Source organism: Schistocerca americana, chromosome 2, assembly GCF_021461395.2.
Source record: "Schistocerca americana isolate TAMUIC-IGC-003095 chromosome 2, iqSchAmer2.1, whole genome shotgun sequence".
Taxonomy (NCBI): Eukaryota; Metazoa; Arthropoda; class Insecta; order Orthoptera; family Acrididae; genus Schistocerca; species Schistocerca americana.
The window spans coordinates 447917272-447937133 of NC_060120.1; the positions used below are offsets into that span (position 1 = coordinate 447917272).

At 39.2% G+C, this 19862-nt stretch overlaps 1 protein-coding gene across 1 annotated transcript in view; it reads left to right on the forward strand.

Annotated features, from left to right (window-relative positions):
- The window catches only part of LOC124592855 (protein Gawky), a 283677-nt gene that overhangs the window by 178836 nt on the left and 84979 nt on the right, over window positions 1-19862 (forward strand). The window contains exons 15-17 of the mRNA XM_047131874.1: window positions 17423-17677; window positions 18284-18613; window positions 19375-19566. Coding sequence (XP_046987830.1) covers window positions 17423-17677; window positions 18284-18613; window positions 19375-19566 — 777 coding nt within the window. The remainder of the gene's footprint in view (window positions 1-17422; window positions 17678-18283; window positions 18614-19374; window positions 19567-19862) is intronic.

Below are 19862 nucleotides of genomic sequence, written 5' to 3' on the forward strand. Positions count from 1 at the left end.
TGTATAATGTAGTGCAACAATACTTAGAACATGTGTGACTAATGAACTTCATTGCCGTCACAGTTGGCATTCTGTCTCACTGCTTGAAATTGAGTTGCATCTGTTATGCTGATGTTGTAACCAAAGGGAGTCACTTTCAAAACTAGTGGGAGTTCATTTTGGGTGTTTCTATATACTGTGGAGAGTAGGCTTAAGTAATTGATTATAGATCATGCCATGCCATTCCAGACATGTAGTCGGACAGTCCACAAAAATGTGTAAATAATACACACACACACACACACACACACACACACACACACACACACACACAGCTTATGGATGGGGGGAGGGGCAGGTAAAGCTTAATACAGGAATGTGGCACTGGTTTGCTCACCCTGGTGCTGGCAGGGGGATTTGGATGTGACACATGAAGTAGTGGCAGAGTGGGCTGGGAGTGGCATTAGGACAGAAGAAGGAGACATTGAAGACAAGAGTATGCAGAAGTTACAACAGAACTAGTATATGACATAACTGCTTCTACGGGTTGCCCTGCACCTGGTACAACAAATGTCCGTCACAGGATGTCTGTTGGATAGGTGCAGAAGACAGACTTTGTTCTTGGGATATGACACCTGTAGCAAGCAGTTGTGATTTCTTTTTTTGTTGCTACACCAAGCTGGAATGTCCAATCAGCCATATGTGATGTCCTGTGTAACAGCATGAACTTCCACATGCAATAGCAATAGGTTTGTGTTCAAAACAGATAAATCCTAAGTTCTCAACATTGTGAATTTTCTGAAACTACTTAATGGGTTTTGGAGAGTACTATATGGCCGAATTTGTCTCTCTGATATCTATGATACTAAGAGCAAACATATTTGAAAAAAATGTAGTTGATACCAATATCTCTGTATGAAATATAGTTGTGGCAAGAGACTAATGATTTTTAGCGAGGACTTTCTTACAATTCGCCACATCAGTTATGATGTCTGAAATGATTCCAGCAGTTTTGAAACAAATAGCTTAGATGAATCGCCCTGCTTATAAAATGAGTTGAAGGGCATTAATGACTCGGCTGTTTAGCATCCTAAGCCATAAATAATCACCAAAATGAGTGGAACGTGCTGAAATAAGACAAAAGCCTGAAAATTAAATGAAGTAGAAAGACAAGTGAGACTAAAAAAGATATCACTAGATTGTTGGAATGGTAGTATGATCCTTAGTGTGACACTGTCAAAATCATGAATGTCAAGATGATGATAATGTTATCAATATTGTGGTGTTTCTCACCTTCTTGTGGCTGATTCAGGGTGTCAAAGTGGTCAGTGCTGCTAGGTTACAGCATGTCCTGTAAAAAATGTCATACTGTGAATGATTGCATATATCTTTAAGTGATATGTTATTTAGATTATATTGATTTCAAGATCATGAAAATGAAAATGTAGAATGATCTTATCAATAGAGGTGTGTCATTTAGGATAAACCCGAGATACAGGTTCATATATGTGAACTGGGTTTATTTATAAGGGCAAATATATTTAAACAAAATAGGTTTTAGATTTGGGCTCTTTAGTGTAGCCTCAAATCTATATGAATGCTACTGATGACTGTTGTAAATTTGAAGAAGGAAAAAAAAATCAACCTATTGTGTCAAAATAGAAAACTAGTCCAGCCAATGTGTAATAAAAATTTGGCAACAATACCAGCAGCTTTTCTATAACTGAAAAGAGAATTCCAAGAATTGCAAAATCATAATGCTTATGTCCTATTAGAGTTCTGTGAATTGTTAAAGTTCATAAATATAGAACTGTGGACACAATTGAAGAATTTATCACAGACCTCCCAAACGCACTTAGTTTAGAAATGCGGTAACGGTTGACAGTGGTGAAAACTGCTCTTCAGGGCAAGATTATCAGTGGTGATACTCTTGTTTTAAAAATATCAAAATATTCCTACCTGTTTTTAACTTTGCACCACACTCGACACCTTCAGTGTTATGTGGTTAATAATGCAGATTTCAATACTATAATTGAAATCACTGCTTACTGACATCTGTGACAACCACTGCCATAGCAAGTCATCTGCTGCTCAGTTCAGAAGAAAAGACTGTAACATTAAAATTTTTGTGTATGTATCTACGCTGCTTGTTACCTGGAGGCAACTGCATTGATCTGAATTGGGCAATCATCACATGGTTAAAAGCCAATTTAGCTTTTTCATTGTGGGCATTTAGTAATTTCCATTACACCCTGTTTCAAGAGATCTACAAGATTTCTAGGTCCTGAGAAGTAAGTCTTCCAATTTCAGTGATAATGAACTTTTTTGGCACAGCAAAATCATCATTTTACTATTTGAACTGTTTGACTTCATCCCTTCTGATAAATGTATTAACAAAGTCTCGGGTTTTTATTTACACTCATTTAAGGACTGTACAGACTGTGTGTGCCTCGACTCGCTATACTTCGTTGATAATAATTACTCAGTTATACTTGTCGTGTAGTAGAAACAGCACGAGTGCTCATGACCAAGCTAATATACACCGAAAGACAAAATATTGATGAAGGTAATAATAAACATAATTTTCCTTTTCCTTGTGCACAAATAAATACAGTTGCATTAAAGTGGCAGTTATAAGAGGTAATTTTAAGATACAGTGTATGTATAAATTGCCTTGTGAATAACATACACCAAGACTAGAAGAGATGGCCGTACCGTCAACAGGATCTTCATGTAGTTGTAACCCATAACAATTTCCGTAGCTACAGACTGCAGAAGAAATAAACTTTAAACCAAAAAAAAAAAAAAGGTTATGAGAATGGATCAAATGTAAACAAACATTTTTGCATTTCTTGTGTGCTGGATGTATGAGGCATAAGAGTTTCTATAGTGAGGTGAGGAGAGATCCCTGGAGGGGATAACTGCTGCGATCAGAGAGAGAGACACGCACACACACACACACACACACACACACACACACACACACACACACACACACAGGCTGCCAGACACTGCAGTCATTTGTGTGAGAGGTGCGTGTGCGTGTGTGTGTGTGTGTGTGTGTGTGTGTGTGTGTGTGTAGTCTATGCTGATGTAGGCCTGTTTGCCGGAAGACTTTGTTTGACAGTCTTTTTGTTGTGCCTATCTGCGACTCAGCATCTCTGCTATATTATGAGTCGCAACTATCCTTTTCATAATATTGTACTCAGCATCTCTGCTATGTTATGAGTTGCAACTATCCTTTTCATAATATTGTCATTATACCGTCCAGGATTTTCCGTTGTTTGGACTTTGGAAAAAAGAAGAATGAGAATATGCTGAAAACATTGCCCATGTTCAGCAATACTGCACTACAGCAGAGAACATCAAGGCTAATCAACAACTCATCAGAAGTGATGGGCACTTATCTATGCCTGAAATTTCTTAGAAACGTCACATAAGTGTCCAGTCATTCAATAAGAATGAGTTGCAACTCTGTAAAATGCCAGTTATTTGGGTTTTCTAACTGCTAAATGAAGCACAATAAGCTGCTTCATATGCTTCTAACAAGTTAGGCCTTTTTTGACAAAATCAATCATACTTGATGGGGCTTGGCTCCATCATTGCTCCCTCGAACTGAAGAATGCCGGTATAGAGTAATAGAAGAGCGCAACATGGTACTAGTGAAACCTAAGCACAGTTGTGTGCTCGTTAGACCAGTATGCATTGGATTGCTGTTGTGCATTGTGCCTAGCTTCCTGTCTTATAAATATGACTTGCTGTATGTTTAGACTCGTGAAGAATGCTCGGGGTGTAGAGTGTTTCAGAAACAAAACAAAGCTGCTACAATTATTGTGCTATTCACTTCAGTCACATCCTCATATTTTCTTTGAAAATTGACTTACAGAAGGGTAGCTAATTATGTAGAAAAATAACAAAAGTAAATTTTAATTTAGTTTAAATAGCAAAAGTTTTATTACTGAAGGTGTATTTATGTTTCATCCACCCTCTGTATAGTGGTGCACGTGCGTGCGCATACAGTCCACCTCGATGTGTTTTCTTCTACCTGAAAAGCGATTGACTGCTGGAGATAAAACAGTGGCATATACTATGAGGGGTATTCAAAAAGTAATGCAACACCTATTTTTCTTGGCCAATTTCAGTTGGAAAAAATGCAGAATATATTGTGGGACATAGTGGATTATTGCCACTTCAGCCACAATAGTTTCATGAAGTTCATTTGGGTGGTGGCACTGTGTGTAGCCTTCAAAATGGCATTCATAACAGAGGTGCATTCGAAGCAGAGAGCTGTCATTTGAGTTTCTTTTGGTGGAAAAGTAGAGCATCAAAGATAATCATAAGCGCTTACAGAATGTCTACGGAGACCTGTCAGTGAGCAAAGGCATTGTGATTCACTGGATGAGACATCTGTCATCATTACAACCAGATTTGCGCAAACCTGTCCAGACTGCCGTGTGCCAGCGACTCAGTGTTGGAATGTGCAGACGCTCTCGTTGTAGATGATTGACAGATTAGAGTCAAAAACCTTGCTGCTCAGCTGCCTGCCACATGAGAGGAGACCATAAGGGGCAATGAAAGACCATTTGTTGATGCAGCAAGACATTGGCACCAAGGTCGACCAGTAGAAGGGGTATCATGCAGGCATTCAGGCCCTCCCAGTAAGGTGCTGTAAGGCTATCGCATTGAATGGAGAGTATGTTGAAAAATAGGATTTTGTAGCCAAAGCAATGGGGAATAGTATGGTGTATTGGAATCCTGAATAAAATGAATGTGCTTTCAGAAAGAAAAGTGTTGCGTTACTTGTTAAATGCTCCTCATAATATACCAAGCATAAATCGACTACCTCTTCTACCAGAGGGACTGTGATAACCTCCCTCTTAACATCGGGCTAATTTTTTGGAACACTATGACTAGCTTTTACCCACATGTCGTCAATCCACTCTGTACCCAAAATTAATGTCTTCCATTTCACGTGAAAATGTATATCACCTGACAAGTCAGAATGATGATTCAGTTTGAATTGAATGACTGAATTTGAATCAACAGATTTATACAATGCTATGTGAAGTTTATGCAATGTAGGATGCTCTCTTAAGATGTTGGTGATAATTGTATATGCAATGTCAAATTGTCTCTAGGGCAAAAAAATTCAGATTTATTATTTACTTTCTAAAATGTGTGGTGTATAGTAACATGAGATTCATACACCCTTTCAGTCAGTTTTTTATGTCATCATGGTTATAATTCATGCAACTGCATTTGAAACGTTCCTTCCGCTTCATGCATGGATATTCCGTAACAGCTCGTGATATTCCACGCAACCCTACAGGCAGATTCCACGTACTCATTGGCAATTCGCTGCATGCAAAACACAATAGATAATGTACTGTCTATTTGTTGGCAAACCTGGATTAATTCTCTACACTACCACAGTATTAAAACAGGTGTAAAATAAGAGTCACAAGCCCTGTTTTGAGCCATGAGATAGGGTTAAACGTCTCACTATTCCCATATCACTCATAAATTCCCTGCAGAACTCTGCTACTTTCGAGACTATGATACAGCCTCCAGATAGGAAACAAGCACTTGAAACAGTCGTTACATCTTCCCCAACTGGTTTGTTACAATTCCCTTCATTCATCTCTTCCATAAACAAAACAGGAAAACAGTCCAAAGAAAAGGAGATGGTCACGCACAAAAATTCCACATTGGAAAACGGAATTTGTCCTTTACTACACCTAATTCATTAAATTACCCAGGATGGTAACTAATGGCGCCACTCTCTGCTATGAAACTTCTTCCTGCAGAGTATACACTGAGGTGACAGTGTCATGGGATAGCAATATGCCCATATGCAGATGGCGGCAGTATCATGTACACAATGTACAAAAGGGCAGTGCAATGGCAGAGCTGTCATTTGTACTCAGGTGATTCATGCGAGAAGGTTTCCGAAGTGATTATGGCCACACGATGGGAATCAACAGACTTCTAACATAGAATGGAAATTGGATCTAGACATATGGGAATCCATTTCAGAAATCATTAGGGGATTCAATCTACTGAGATCCACGGTGTCAAGAGTGTGCTAAGCGTACCAAATATCAGGCATTGCCTTGCACCGCTAACACTGCAGAGGCCGACGGCCTTCACTTAACAATAGAGAGCAGCAGCTTTTTCGCAGAGTTGTCAGTGCTAATAGACAAGCAACACTGCATGAGATAACCGCAGAAATCAATGAGGGACATACAACAGTTGTATCCAGTGCGGTAAGACTTGCCATTAATGGGCTGTAGCAGCATAAAGGCATAAGTGCCTTTGCTAACAGTTTGACATGTGGCTTGCAGCACCTCTCCTGGGCTCATCACGATATTAGTTGGACCCTAGACTACTGGAAAACTGTGGTGTGGTCAGATAAGTCCCAATTTCGGTTGATAAGAGCTGATGGTAGGGTTTGAGTGTGATGGACCCAAGTTGTCAGCGAGGCACAGTGCAAGGTGGTGGTGGCTTCATATGATGTGGGCCATGTTTACACGAAATGGACTGATGTAACTGGTTTTGTTTGGCTGCTTGGAGACCATTTGCAGCCATTCATGGATGTGATGTTCCCAAACAGTAATGGAATTTTTATGGATGTCAATGCGCCCTGTCACTTGGCCACAATTGCTCATCGTTGGTTTAAGGTCATTCTGGACAATTTGTGTGAACAATTGGGCCACCCAGATTGCCTGACATGATTCCCATTGAACATTTATGGGATATAATCGAGAGGTCAGTTCATCCACAAAATCCTGCACTGACAACACTTTCACAATTATGGATAACTGTAGAGGCAGCATAGCTCAATATTTCTGCAGTGGACTTCCAACAACTTGTTGAATCCATGCCACACGGAGTTCCACACTATGCTGGGCAAAAGTAAAATATGTTGAAGTACCGTCCACTGATCTTAAGTTAAATGGCTCTTATGGGTGTGGAGTAAGTTTTAAAATTTTTTTAAAAGTAACAAATAACGTTTCACAAAATATGTAGATGTTCAGTACTCTGAGGTGCATATGGTTATTCTTAGGCTGTAGTAGCCATGCACCATCAAATAGAAAAATCATTTTACAACACTTATTTACAGTGATTGCATTATTGTACCAAATTTGTACTGAAGTCAGATTGTACATAAAACACACACACACACACACACACACACACACAGCAGTTGGTTCTAGTAAAAATTCATCAACTGGAGGAGTTAGCCACCATTAAATCGTTTAGGCTCCTCTTGAACTGAACTTTGTTGCTAGTTAAGCTTTTTATTGCTGCTGGCAAGCTATTGACTTAAGTAAGTGACTTAAAACCTTTGTCAAGATTATTCTTATTTCTAGTATCAGTCCCATGAACTGAGCTGTTGGTTTGAAAAAGGAATTATGTTTGTAATTACAAATTTCATTAAGGAGTACTTATATTGGGAAGCAGTAATTAGTATCCCTAGTTCCCTTAACAGGCATCTGCAGGATGTTGAGTTCATGCCAGAAATAATTTGTGTTACTTATTTTTGCACCAGGAAAACTGTAGACTGGCATGATGAGTTACCCTTAAAGTTATCCCATGTGACATAGTGTGACGAAAGTAAGCAGAGCATGCCAGCTTTCTTATTTTTCTGTTATATATGTCTGACAATATTCGCATTGCAAATATAGAGATTTTTCTAAACACTTCAGCATTACTGTGGTATGATCCTCCCAGTTGAATTTATCATAAAGCTGTACTCCCAAGAATTTTATATTGTTATCTTCTTCTATCTATCTATCTATCTATCTATCTGTCTGTCGTCATCATTTTAGGCATATACTGTCAAGAACTGTCAGACAAGTTCTAAACTGTGTGTAGCGGGTTTTTTCAAAGTTGAATGACAAATAATTGCCTAGGAACCATTTATTAATGCCCATGAAAATTTCACTAATCGATCCTTCAAAGTCTACAGTCGATTTGCTACGTATTGCAACCTTTATATCATCTGCAAACACAACACACTTGGCATGTGGTGATGGTACAGGAGAAGGTCATCAATGCAAGTGAGAAAAAGTAAGTGCCCTAAGATGGAACATTGTGCATCACCACATGTAATTTGTTCCCATGTGGATGATGCCTGATAATTTAATCATGTCTCTTTCCTAATGAAACATTTGTTTCCTGTCAGAAATACAGCATTTGAAACATTTTGCTGCATTTCCTGTTACAGCATAATAGGAAAGGATATTGTGATTACACAGTCAGATGCCTCTTGACACATCACAAAATATACCAGTAGCCTGTATTGTGTAATAAATTAAGCACATTCTCACTGTATTTGTAGAGAGCCTTCCCAATATCAGAACCCTTTAAAAATCCAGATTATGGTTTCGACATGTTTGTTGTCGGGTAATTAACAAGCTGATTATATATAACCTCTCCTAAATTTGAAATTGGGCGGAAATTTTACAGTATTTCTTTACCTCCTTTATAAAATTTCACCATGTATATTTCAACTATTCAGGAAATACTCCACTGGCAAATGACTGGTTACACAGATAACTTGATATATCACTAAACTCAGAGCCACACTCTTGAATTAACTTCGTTGATATGTTGTCATAACCACTAGCTTTTTATTTTCAAGATTTTATGGTAGACGTTACTTCTTTGCATATAGTGAGGGTTATACGCATATTACTGAAGTTATTGGTAGTTATTGGATGAAGCATTCCATGGCAGCATTTGCTGAACCTGGTAACCCCATCTTTTCAGTAACTGCTGTGAAATGCTTTTTACTATCTGATGTAATTAGTTATTTCTCGTCGCACTTGCTTTGATTTCTGTATTACAAACCTATTTTGCGGTATGTCTTGTAATGAGTTACAGCTTCAACATCAGAGCTATTTGTCACTGAAACATACAATTTCCTTCTCATCCTACTCAACACCTGTGTCCTTTGAGTAATCCATGGCTTCTTTGTAGACATTGGTCTATTCTGGCTTAGTTCCGGGGCAAATAGTATTCAGGTAAGGTAAGTTCCTCATTCATGCCGTGAGTACAGTGTACATAATTCCAGTTCGTGTCTTTGAGGAGTGTTATAAAGTAATCAACTTTTGGGCTAATGACTACTGTCTTGAATTGAATTCAAATTTAGTAAGATTTTATATCCTGTTCAGCATTAACATATAACAAAAGGAACTGCCTATCATGGTCTGAGAGGCGATTGATAATCGCTTTTGTAGTACAATTTTGTTCGTAAAACCCTTGTACAAAAATATTACTATGGCACTTTGTGAGCAATTACTTACCGTAGTTGGGAAGTTTACGGTAGGAATTAAGTTGAGTGATAATGTTACTGACTGTAATAAATTCTTACTATAAATGTTTTCAAGAAAGGTTACGTTAAAATCACCAGAAACAATTCCCCACCTTCTCCCACCTCGCCCATCTTTTCTTTAAGTATGCCTGTAGAGCTTCAAGGTGGTTTATGAGCAAATTACAGTTGTGTGTGGTGCTTGGTACACGTGCTATTTGTAGGATTTGTTATGAAATTCTGCTTTTGTTGCGCATATTTTTGTACACTACTCAGCAAAATTTATGACAATCCCTGATAAAAGTAGCAACTTCCATTTCTCCAGCTGTACCAGTAGTCACATGATGTTCCAGAGATGACTTTTAATTCATCAGTAAAAATAAGTAGTTCATTAATTTTATTTCTTAATGTGCAAATTGGGTGGAAATAAAATTTCCACCAATTATGGAACATGCCAGAATTAAGTCATTGGTGGTTTTTTTCTCTCCAGACTGAAGGTTTGTTGCAATCCTAACCTTTCTTAAAACTTGCATTCCTTCTGCCCTCCCTTCCCATAAAAAGGTGCTGCTGTGACTCTTTTATTTTAGTCGTCAGTCCTCTGAATGAACGGATTTAATTTGAAGTGGCGTGCCACAAATTCCTCTCCTGGGCCAACCTCTTCATCTTAGGGTTGCACTTGCAACCCACGTCCTCAGTTATTTGCTGCATATATTCCAATCACTGTTTTCCACTACAGTTTTTACCCTCTGCAGCTCCATTTAGTTCCATGGAAGTTACTCCATGATATCCTAATACACTGAAGTGCCAACGCATCTTTATAGGCATTCGTATTCAAATACAGATATATGTAAACAGGCAGAATATGGCACTGCGGTCGATAACACCCATGTAAGACGACAAGTGTCTGGCACAGTTATTAGATCGGTCACTGCTGCTACAATGGCAGATTATCAAAATTGAAGTGAGTTTGAATGTGGTATTACAGTCAGCGCATGAGCGATGGGACACAACATCTCTGAGGTAGCGATGAAGTGAGGATTTTCCTGTATGACCATTTCACGAGTGTACCGTGAATAACAGGAATCTGGTAAAACATCAAATCTCTGGCATCACTGCTCCCAGAAAAAGATAATGCGTGACAGAAGTGCAATCCTTCCGGAAAATTCCTGCAGATAACAACGCTGGGCTGTCAACACATGACAGGATGTGAACCATTCAACAAAACATCGACATGGGCTTTCAGAACCAAAGGCCCACTCAAGTACTCTTGATGACTGCGTAACACTGAGTTTTATGCCTCACGTGTGCCTGTCAACATCGTCATTGGACTGTTGAAGACTGGAAACATATTGCCTGGTCAGACGAGTCTAGTTTCAAATTGTACTGAATGGAAGGAGATGTACTCGCATGGAGACAACCTCATGAATCCATGGACCCTGCGTGTCGGCAGGGGATTGTTGAAGCTGGTGGAGACTCTGTCATGGTGTAGGGTGTGTGCAGTGGGAGTGATATGAGACTCCGCATATGTCTAGACGAGACTCTGAAAGGTGACATGTATGTAAGCATCATGTCTGATCACCTGTATCCAATCATGTCCATTGTGCATTCTGACAGACTTGGACAATTCCAGCAGGACAATGCAACACTCCACATGTCCAGAATTGCTACAGTGTGGCTCCAGGAACACTCTTTTTGAGTTCAAACACTTACGCTGGCCACCAAACCTTCCTGACATGAACATTATTGAGCATTCATGGGATGCCTTGCAACGTGCTGTTCAGAAGGGGTCTCCACCCCCTCATACTCATGGATTTATGGGCAGCCATGCAGGATTCATTGTGTCAGTTTCCTCACACATTAGTCAAGTCCATTCCACTTCATGTTGCGGCACTTCTGCGTGCTCACGGGGGCCCTACATGATATTATTCAGGTGTACTAGTTTCTTTGGCTCTTCAGTGTAGATATTGTACCATCCTGTCCCTTTTTCTTGTCAGTGTTTCCCATATGTTCCTTTCCTCGTGATTCTCCGGAGAACTTCCTATTCTTTACCTTATCAGTCCACCTAATTTTCAATGTTCTTCTGTAGCACCACATCTCAAATGCTTCACTTCATTTCTTCTCTTTTCTGGTTTTCCCACAGTCCATGTTTCACTGGCATGCAATGCTGTGCTACAAATATACATTCACAGAAATTTCTTCCTCAAATTAAGGCCTATTTTTGGTATTAGTAGACTTCTCTTGGCCAGGAATGGCTGTTTTATGAGTGAGTGTTAGTCTGCTTATGATATCGTCCCTGCTCCGTCCGTCATTGGTTATTTTGCTGCCTAGATAGCAGAATTCCGTAACTTGCTCTAGTTCATTATCACCAGTCCTGATGGTACTTCCTCGCTGTTCTCATTGCTGCTACTTCTCATTACTTTCACCCTTGTGTGATTTATTCTCAATCCATGTTCTGTTCTCGTTCGACTGTTCATTCCATTTAACAAATGCTGTAATTCTTCTTCACTTTCACTGTGGACAGCAGTGTCACCAGCGAATCATATCATTGATATCCTTTCAACTTTAATTTAACCCTTTTAGTGCCAAATACGATCTGATTGTGATCCAGATTTTCGGCGAAAAATGCCAGTAACGATCTGATCGTGATGCCTTTCTCATTCGCTAGGAAATACTAACAACTTTGCCTTCAAGCGCAGAAAAAATGAATGAGAAAGGCATCACGATCAGATCGTTACTGGCATTTTTCGCCGAAAATCTGGATCACGATCAGATCGTATTTGGAACTAAAAGGGTTAAATTCTTCTCTTGAACTTTTATTTTATTTTTGTCATTGCTTCATCGCTTTATAGTTGAACAGTAGGAGTGAAAGACTACATCCGTGCCTTACTCCCTTTTTTATCTGAGCACTTCATTCTTTGTCTTCCAGTCTTATTGTTCCCTATTGCTCTTGTACGTGTTGTATATTACCTGTCTTTCCCTGTAGCTTACCACAGTTTTTCTCTGAATTTCGAATCTCGTATACCATTTGACATTGTTGAACATGATTTAAAGGGTGACAAATCCTGTGGACATGGATTTTTCTTTAGTCTTGCTTCTGATATCAACCACATCAGAATTACCTCTCTGGTGCCTCTACCTTTCCTAAAGCTAAACTGATCATCTGGCACATCCACAGTTTTGTTTTCCAGTTTTCTGTACAATGTTCTTGTTAGCAACTTGGATGCACGAGCTGTTAAGCTGATTGTGTGGTGATTCTCGCACTTGTCAGATCTAGCAATCTTTGGAATGTTTTTTCAAAACTCAGATGGTGTGTTGCTGGGCGTATACATTCTACACACCAACCTGAATAGTCGTTTTGTTGCCACTTCCCCCTTTAATTTTAGAAATTCTAATGGAATGTTGTCTATCCCTTCTACCTTATTTGATCTTAAGTCTTACAGACCTCTTTTAAATTCTGGTTCTTGCTCCGGATCCTCTATCTCCTCTATATAGATTCCTGTTTCTTCTTCTGTCACAGCATCAGACAAGTCTTCCCCTTGTAGAGGCCTTCAATGTACTCTTCCCATCTATCTGCTGTCTCCTCTGCATTTAGCAGTGGAATACCCATTACACTCTTAATGTTGCCACCCTTGCTTTTAATTTCACCGAAGGTTGTTTTGACTTTTCTCTGAGCTGAGTCAGTCCCTCTGACTGTCATTTCTTTGCATTTTTCATGCAGCCATTTTGTCTTAGCTTCCTTGCACTTTCTATTTATTTTATTCATAAGTGACTGATATTTCTGTGTAGCAGAAAATTAAAGGAGTTTGGGGGGGGGGGGGGGGGGGGTGTTGATGCCCGTGACATAAACGGTAAGATACCAGTGCTGCATCTGTAACCACTTATATTTTACCACTTACAAGAGTGCCACCAACTGCCTCCCCCCTTCCCCCATAAATTTTCTGCTATTAGCCCAGCCTGTTTATCCTTCCCTTTCCTGTTGTGGTGAAAGGCGTACTTAGTAAAAGTCCATCTACTCAACAGGAACCATGCCAGTATGTGACCCTGCATCACATAAGCGGCTGTTCAAACGTTATATTAACTCTCCTCTCATAGAGGTCAAATGAAGTTGGTCAGGATTTTCAGGACCGATACAAACTCAACATTGCTATGGCTCATTTGTGGCAATCTTCCCAAGTCACACTCTGTATTGTACCTCAGTACTCTTGTCCTGTGCACCCACTATAGCGACTGTGTTTATATGGTGAAATCTTTGCAAAATTATCCTAAACCCTCTGTCATCTGTTCCTCACCAGCTTCAGGCTGGGAGGGATAGTGACCTAGTATTCTGATCCAAGATAATGTTGCAAAAGTTGGCCTACATGTCTGGCATGAAAACTAGCTAACAATTAAACTTCCTTTCTCTTTACTGGCTTCCCTGTATTCTTACTTATCAATCTACTGCTGAAAGTTTGTTGTGCCCTATCTACATGAGGCTCATTAGTTTCTAACTGAAGCAAGAGCTCAAACTTATTTGTCACATTTACCATAAAGCTATCAGATGAGGTTCTAAGCCTGTTCCTTCTATTACCAGTTGCCACTTCCCACCTCATTTTACCCTTACCCCCCTTTAATCTGTCCAGATATTTCCTACCCTCGTCAAATTCAGTCTGAAGGGCAGCAATTTTATGATAATTAAATGGACACCCTAGATGCAAACAGGCGTTGATGTACTTCATTGGGGACATGTTGAAAATGTGTGCCCCGACCGGGACTCGAACTCGGGATCTCCTGCTTACATGGCAGACGCTCTATCCATCTGAGCCACTGCGGGCACAGAGGATAGTGTGTCTGCAGGGACTTATCCCTTGCATGCTCCTCGTGCTCCTCTGTGCCTGTAGTGGCTCAGATGGATAGAGGTTCTGCCATGTAAGCAGGAGATCCCGGGTTTGAGTCCCGGCCGGGGCACACATTTTCAACATGTCCCCAATGAAGTACATCAACGCCTGTTTGCAGCTAGGGTGTCCATTTAATTATCATTTCATTTCTAGCAAAGCTGCATGGTCATCCACGGTAACTGTTCTTTTGGGAACAGATACTACCGTCACATATAGTTCAAATATGGCTTCCCGGCCATTGACCTTCTTGTGCGAACGCACACGCTATGCCCGGACTCGTACGGGACTTGGTAGATTAATCTGCCAAGAGTAATGAGTATGATGGGCAAACATCTATTAGGCGCACTACGAATAGTAGTGGTGTGGACATGTTGGGAATGTGGATCTCATGGGGAGCGTGCAAGGGATAAGTCCCTGCAGACACTCTATCCTCTGTGCCCGCGGTGGCTCAGATGGATAGAGCATCTGCCATGTAAGCATGAGGTCTCAGGTTCGAGTCCTGGTCGGGGCACACATCTTCAACATGTCCCCAATGAAGTACATCAACGCCTGTTTGCAGCTAGGGTGTCCATTTAATTATCATTTCATTTCTAGCAAAGCTGCATGGTCATCCACGGTAACTGTTCTTTCGGGCACAGATACTACCGTCATATATAGCAGCAATTTTAGGCTCCTGTTCAGCTGTCTTCATATTGTTACTACATATCCTACAAAACCATAGAAGGGCCTCGTTTACTTCTCCAATTTCCACACAACTACAGTCAACTTATAGAGGGGGGAAGAAAAATAAAACTATAGCACCCATCACACCAAACCTTGGATCTAACAGTTCAGTGCCAAGACAGCACTTCTCACTTGTGATAAAAATAATACATTGTGATGCAGAAAAACAGGAACATTTGTAGTTGATGTTGGCAGCTGTGTAAATGTTCAATAAGTAGGGGAAAACACCAGACTGTTTAGTAGTAACAGACTCTTAAATACTATGGATCGTGTGGGTCATTGTGAAAGTATTTTACCAGCGTGGTGGCACTGTGACAGCTTCACAATGAATGTGATCTCACTTAGCATTAAAGTTCTTTCTTCACAAAAAACTTATTGGGCATGCATTGGCTGTATGTACACTAGAAAACATTGATGCTGTGCATGCTGCAGTGCTAAGGAGTCCTCATCATCTGGTGGAAAAATTACCTTGTCATTGGAACTCTTACATTGATGTGTCCCAAGAATACTCCATAGCCTTCAATTTCATACTTAAAAGTTCAGGTTATTCAAGAACTGAAATGAATGATTCTGTATTGCTAGTGCAGTTTTGTGAAAACCTGTTAGCTAAAACCAGTCAGGATACTAACATTACTGAAACTTTTTCAGTGTCAGGCAGAACCCATTTTCACCTAAGTTGGTACATGAGTTGCATAACATGTATTATTGGTCACAAACAAATCATTTTGCACTTCACTGGCATCTATAATGTAGAGCTAATGTTACTGTACAGTGTGCAGTGTTGTGTCGTGGAATGATTGGCCCTTACTTCTTCAAGGAAGAAGGAAACACTGCTTTCAATGTGTTGTCTCAGTTTTATGTCAACATGACAGACATCTTTGGCTTCAAGACTCCATTCTCTTCCAGATCTTGACATTCAGCACACATGGTTTCAACAGGATGAAGCCACCTCAACACAGTGCCCGACATTCCATGGCTGTAGTGGAATGTTTCTTTAGAGATTACATAGTTTCAATGAATGCTAACTTTGCTTGTCTGCTCTGACATCCAGACTTCAGTTCATGACTACTTTTTGTGGTAACATCTGAAGTGTGTTGTTTACCAAACTAGACAGACTAATTTTACCCAGCTCAAGACTCAGAAAGAAGAAACATCCTCAGTATCCCAGAGAACATATTGCACTACATTGTGCTAAATCTTCAGAGTCAACTTACCAGAATGGTCAACACTTGAATGACGTAATTTTTAAAAAGTAATGCCTAATGAGATTTTCAACTCTTCTAGAACACGCATTTAAACATGAAATAAGTTTCATTCATTTTTATAATATTCCAGATTTTCATGTTTCTTTGTGCCACCCTGTACTTTAATAAGAAAAAGTCAGTTAAATGACCGATAAACAAGAAAACGTGTTTATGAAAGTTAAGATAACTACTATTGCAACATTTCTGAATTGAACAACTTAAAATTTACGATACTTTCCGGTAATTTGAACTATTTCTGGAACAAAAACGGAACAGTACAATGAGATTCTGTAAGTTCCCTATGCCAATACATAAAAAATATGACAACTTGAACTTACATCTTTTCATGTTTTCATTAACAGTGTGTACAGAAAATTAAAACCTTTAATAGTAAGTTTAAAAACACACTTATGTAAGTATTTAATGAGTAATCTGTGCTAAAATAACTATTATTTCATGCTCAATAACTTTCATGAGAGCTCGGAGACTCGTGCATCTCTTCTAGCTCAGGTCTGCTGCCAACAGCATTCAGGTACTGTCAGCTAATAATTTTTCAGTGATCTCCATTAGTACTGACGTCCAAGGTGTAATGACATTGAGAGTAGGGATGGTACACAGAAACAGTGTTTGAAAGCAATTTAAAGTTTGTGATATGGAATATATATCAAAGTACATGTTTTCTAAATTCAAAAGTTTCTTACAGTTACGATATTGTTTGGAAGAACATCTTTATGTTGTGCTCTAAATCATTTGTAGAATTGCGTCGTTTGTAAAAGGGAAATGTTTCACTGCTTACTTATGTATTTGTGTTGTAAGGCAATGTATATATGCCTCAGGTCAAATGGCATCTCATTGAATTTGATGAGAAGTGTGTTGGTGTTGGTTGAGATTGGTGTGGTGACCCTCGTGATGATGAGATTAGTTCAAATATGTTAAATGACAACTAATGAGCAGTTTGAAATCGAGCTGTAGTCATTTCTGCTGTATGGGTTTCAGGATTAACATAATATTGCATCTGTCATTTCTTCTGTTGCCACACAGTTTTTGCAAAATAATTTTGAGCTTTGCGTCTGCTTCATTGTATTTTTCTGCCTCTGTTAGTGTTTATGTTTACAGTGGATAGTTATGCTTCCACAAAAAAGAAAGAAAGAGCAAAAAGACAGAACTTCTTGCAATTTGAATGGAGACAGAAAACATGTTAAAACAGTTTTGTAAAAAAAAAAATATTTGTAATTGAGTAACAGCCATCTCGACACTGAAGTTTGGTTATTCTTGCATTTTTACAGAAGGAAGATATCGAGAACGCCTTGCGTGCAAGCAACATGATTCTTGAGGATGCTCATGAGCTACTGTCCACTGCTAGTCGTGTGGGTGTAGAGAGCTGGCGTCGTCATGATGATCATTCGCCATTTGATCTCACAAGTGGACACCCAAATGTTGGAGCATGTGCTGCTGGTGTAGGTGTTGGTGTTGGAATGGGTGCCTTTCCTGGTCAGAGATTCAACCCTGTTGCTGCTCAACAGATGCCCTTTGCGCCACCGGTTAGTCTAATTGGTGAAAGTTTATATTAAGCTGCAAATCTAAATATTCAATCTTTGTTTATAGCAAACTACATTGATTGTGACAGTAAGATATATTTTCATATATGTTGAGTGATTACTGTAATATTTTTTGCATAATTAGCAGAGTAGCTGGATCAACTGGAGCAGTGTGAAAGATAAGTAAACTGAAGAGTAAGGAGATGTTAAAAAATTGGTTATAATCAAGAAATTTGGAATACTTTTTGAGTAATGTTCTGTGGTAATAGAAATACGAGATACATTCAAAAAAAAAAATCTCAGTGGATGTTTGCTTGATTTTGGGTCCATTATTCCTTCTTCTCATGATTTACCATCTCATAGTTTTCAGTATTTGCTGTATACATCTATTATGTTTCTAAGTGAAAGTATATAGATTCAGATTTCGATCTGGCACACACTTGTAAATTGTCACACATTTTTAATTCATATTCAGTTTGTTTCGTTAATGTTATGTTTGTGGTAGATTAAGTCTTCACACATTGTGTTGTGATAAATATTAAAACAATGATTTTGTTTTGTATTTTTGCATCATTTTTGAAAAACAGATACTGCTCATTTTCACTTTAGGGCCCTGGTGGTGGTGTGAGTAATGCAGGACCAAACCTTTTGAATAATGCGGGATTAAATATAAACAGCATGAGCCCAGCTATTATGCAAAAGATGCTCAGCCAACAGCCACCCCCAACACCGCAGCAGGCTCACCCTGGTGCTGCTGCCCAGGCAGCCGTGCAGCAGCCCACAGGTGCGGGTGTTGGTGTGGGCGCATTCAGCTCACCTGCAGCTGCGGCGGCTGCTGCTGCTGCACGTGCACCCCAGGCGCAGCCAACTGCTACTCAGTTACGCATGCTTGTGCAGCAAATACAGATGGCCGTTCAAGCTGGCTACCTCAATCATCAGGTACGTATTGTTCACTAATGGAACAGTGCAAAACTTGAAAGTTTAGTTTTCAACACTATTGTAAATGGATGTTTAAAGATCTAGAACACTTAGTAATTGGTGACACAGAAAGCTCTATCTGAGGGTTCTAAATTCTCAGTTACAAGCAAGAAGAGTCGCCAAATTTAGGTGTTTGTTTAATAAAAAGCATGTTAAATTAGCAGTAAAAAATAAAATGTAAAGAAGATGGACAGATTCATTTGGAATGAGAACTTCTGGCTGCTGCTCAAAAGTGCACACTGAAAAACGTCTACACTTCTTCACTTTAGTGTCTAGCTTCAGGCAAGAAGCAAGTGAGAACTTTCACTAATGTCGATAACGTAAGAAAACACGTTATTCTAGGTGCACATTTTGTGACGATGAATTTGAAGCCTTTCAACTTGCAGTGGTGGCTGAATAGCATGTTCATCACTGCCACACAGACCAGATACAGAGATTAGTCTTAGAACAGTAATTATTAAACAACCCAGTACCAAGGTGTTATACAACTTTGTGTTTCTACTCTTATTCTCACTGCATGCCTAAACCCAAAATCGGTAATGCTTTGCTTTAAAGTGCTGGAACAAAAATAAATAAATAAATACTGTATTGCAGTGATTAAACTAAACTGTTAGCATTATGCTTGATAATGGCTTCCTTTTTAATGTGTAATTGAATGCATTGGTGCATTGCTATTCCATATTTAGTCTTGTGTGTTACATGTTTGTTTCCTGCTCTTTCAGATTCTTAACCAACCATTGGCTCCACAAACTTTGATATTGTTAAATCAATTGCTGCAGCAGATAAAGGCCTTGCAGAACTTGATGCAACAACAAGCTGTTGTGCAAGTGCAACCCCATAAGAATAGTTCCAATGCCGTTCTGCAAATTTCTGTGCAAATAACGAAGACTAAACAGCAAATTACAAATTTGCAGGTACACTTTGAATACCTTTTTTGATTAAAATTTCATTACAGAGTCTACTTTTATTGATAAAAATGTTACCACTAAAGTGTAGAGCAAATAAAGTGGCCTGTGTCATGTTCACTAAGACTGCAGTCTTTACACTCTTGAATGTCCCTTTAAAGCTATCTAAAATATTTATTCCAATTTCTTTTAAAATACATTCTGTTGCTTTCAGTTTATTAATGAATACTGCAGGTAAAAAAAAGGAGGGACGCTATAGTAAAAAATCATGCTTCAGATATTTCATGCAGACTGTCTCATTGTTT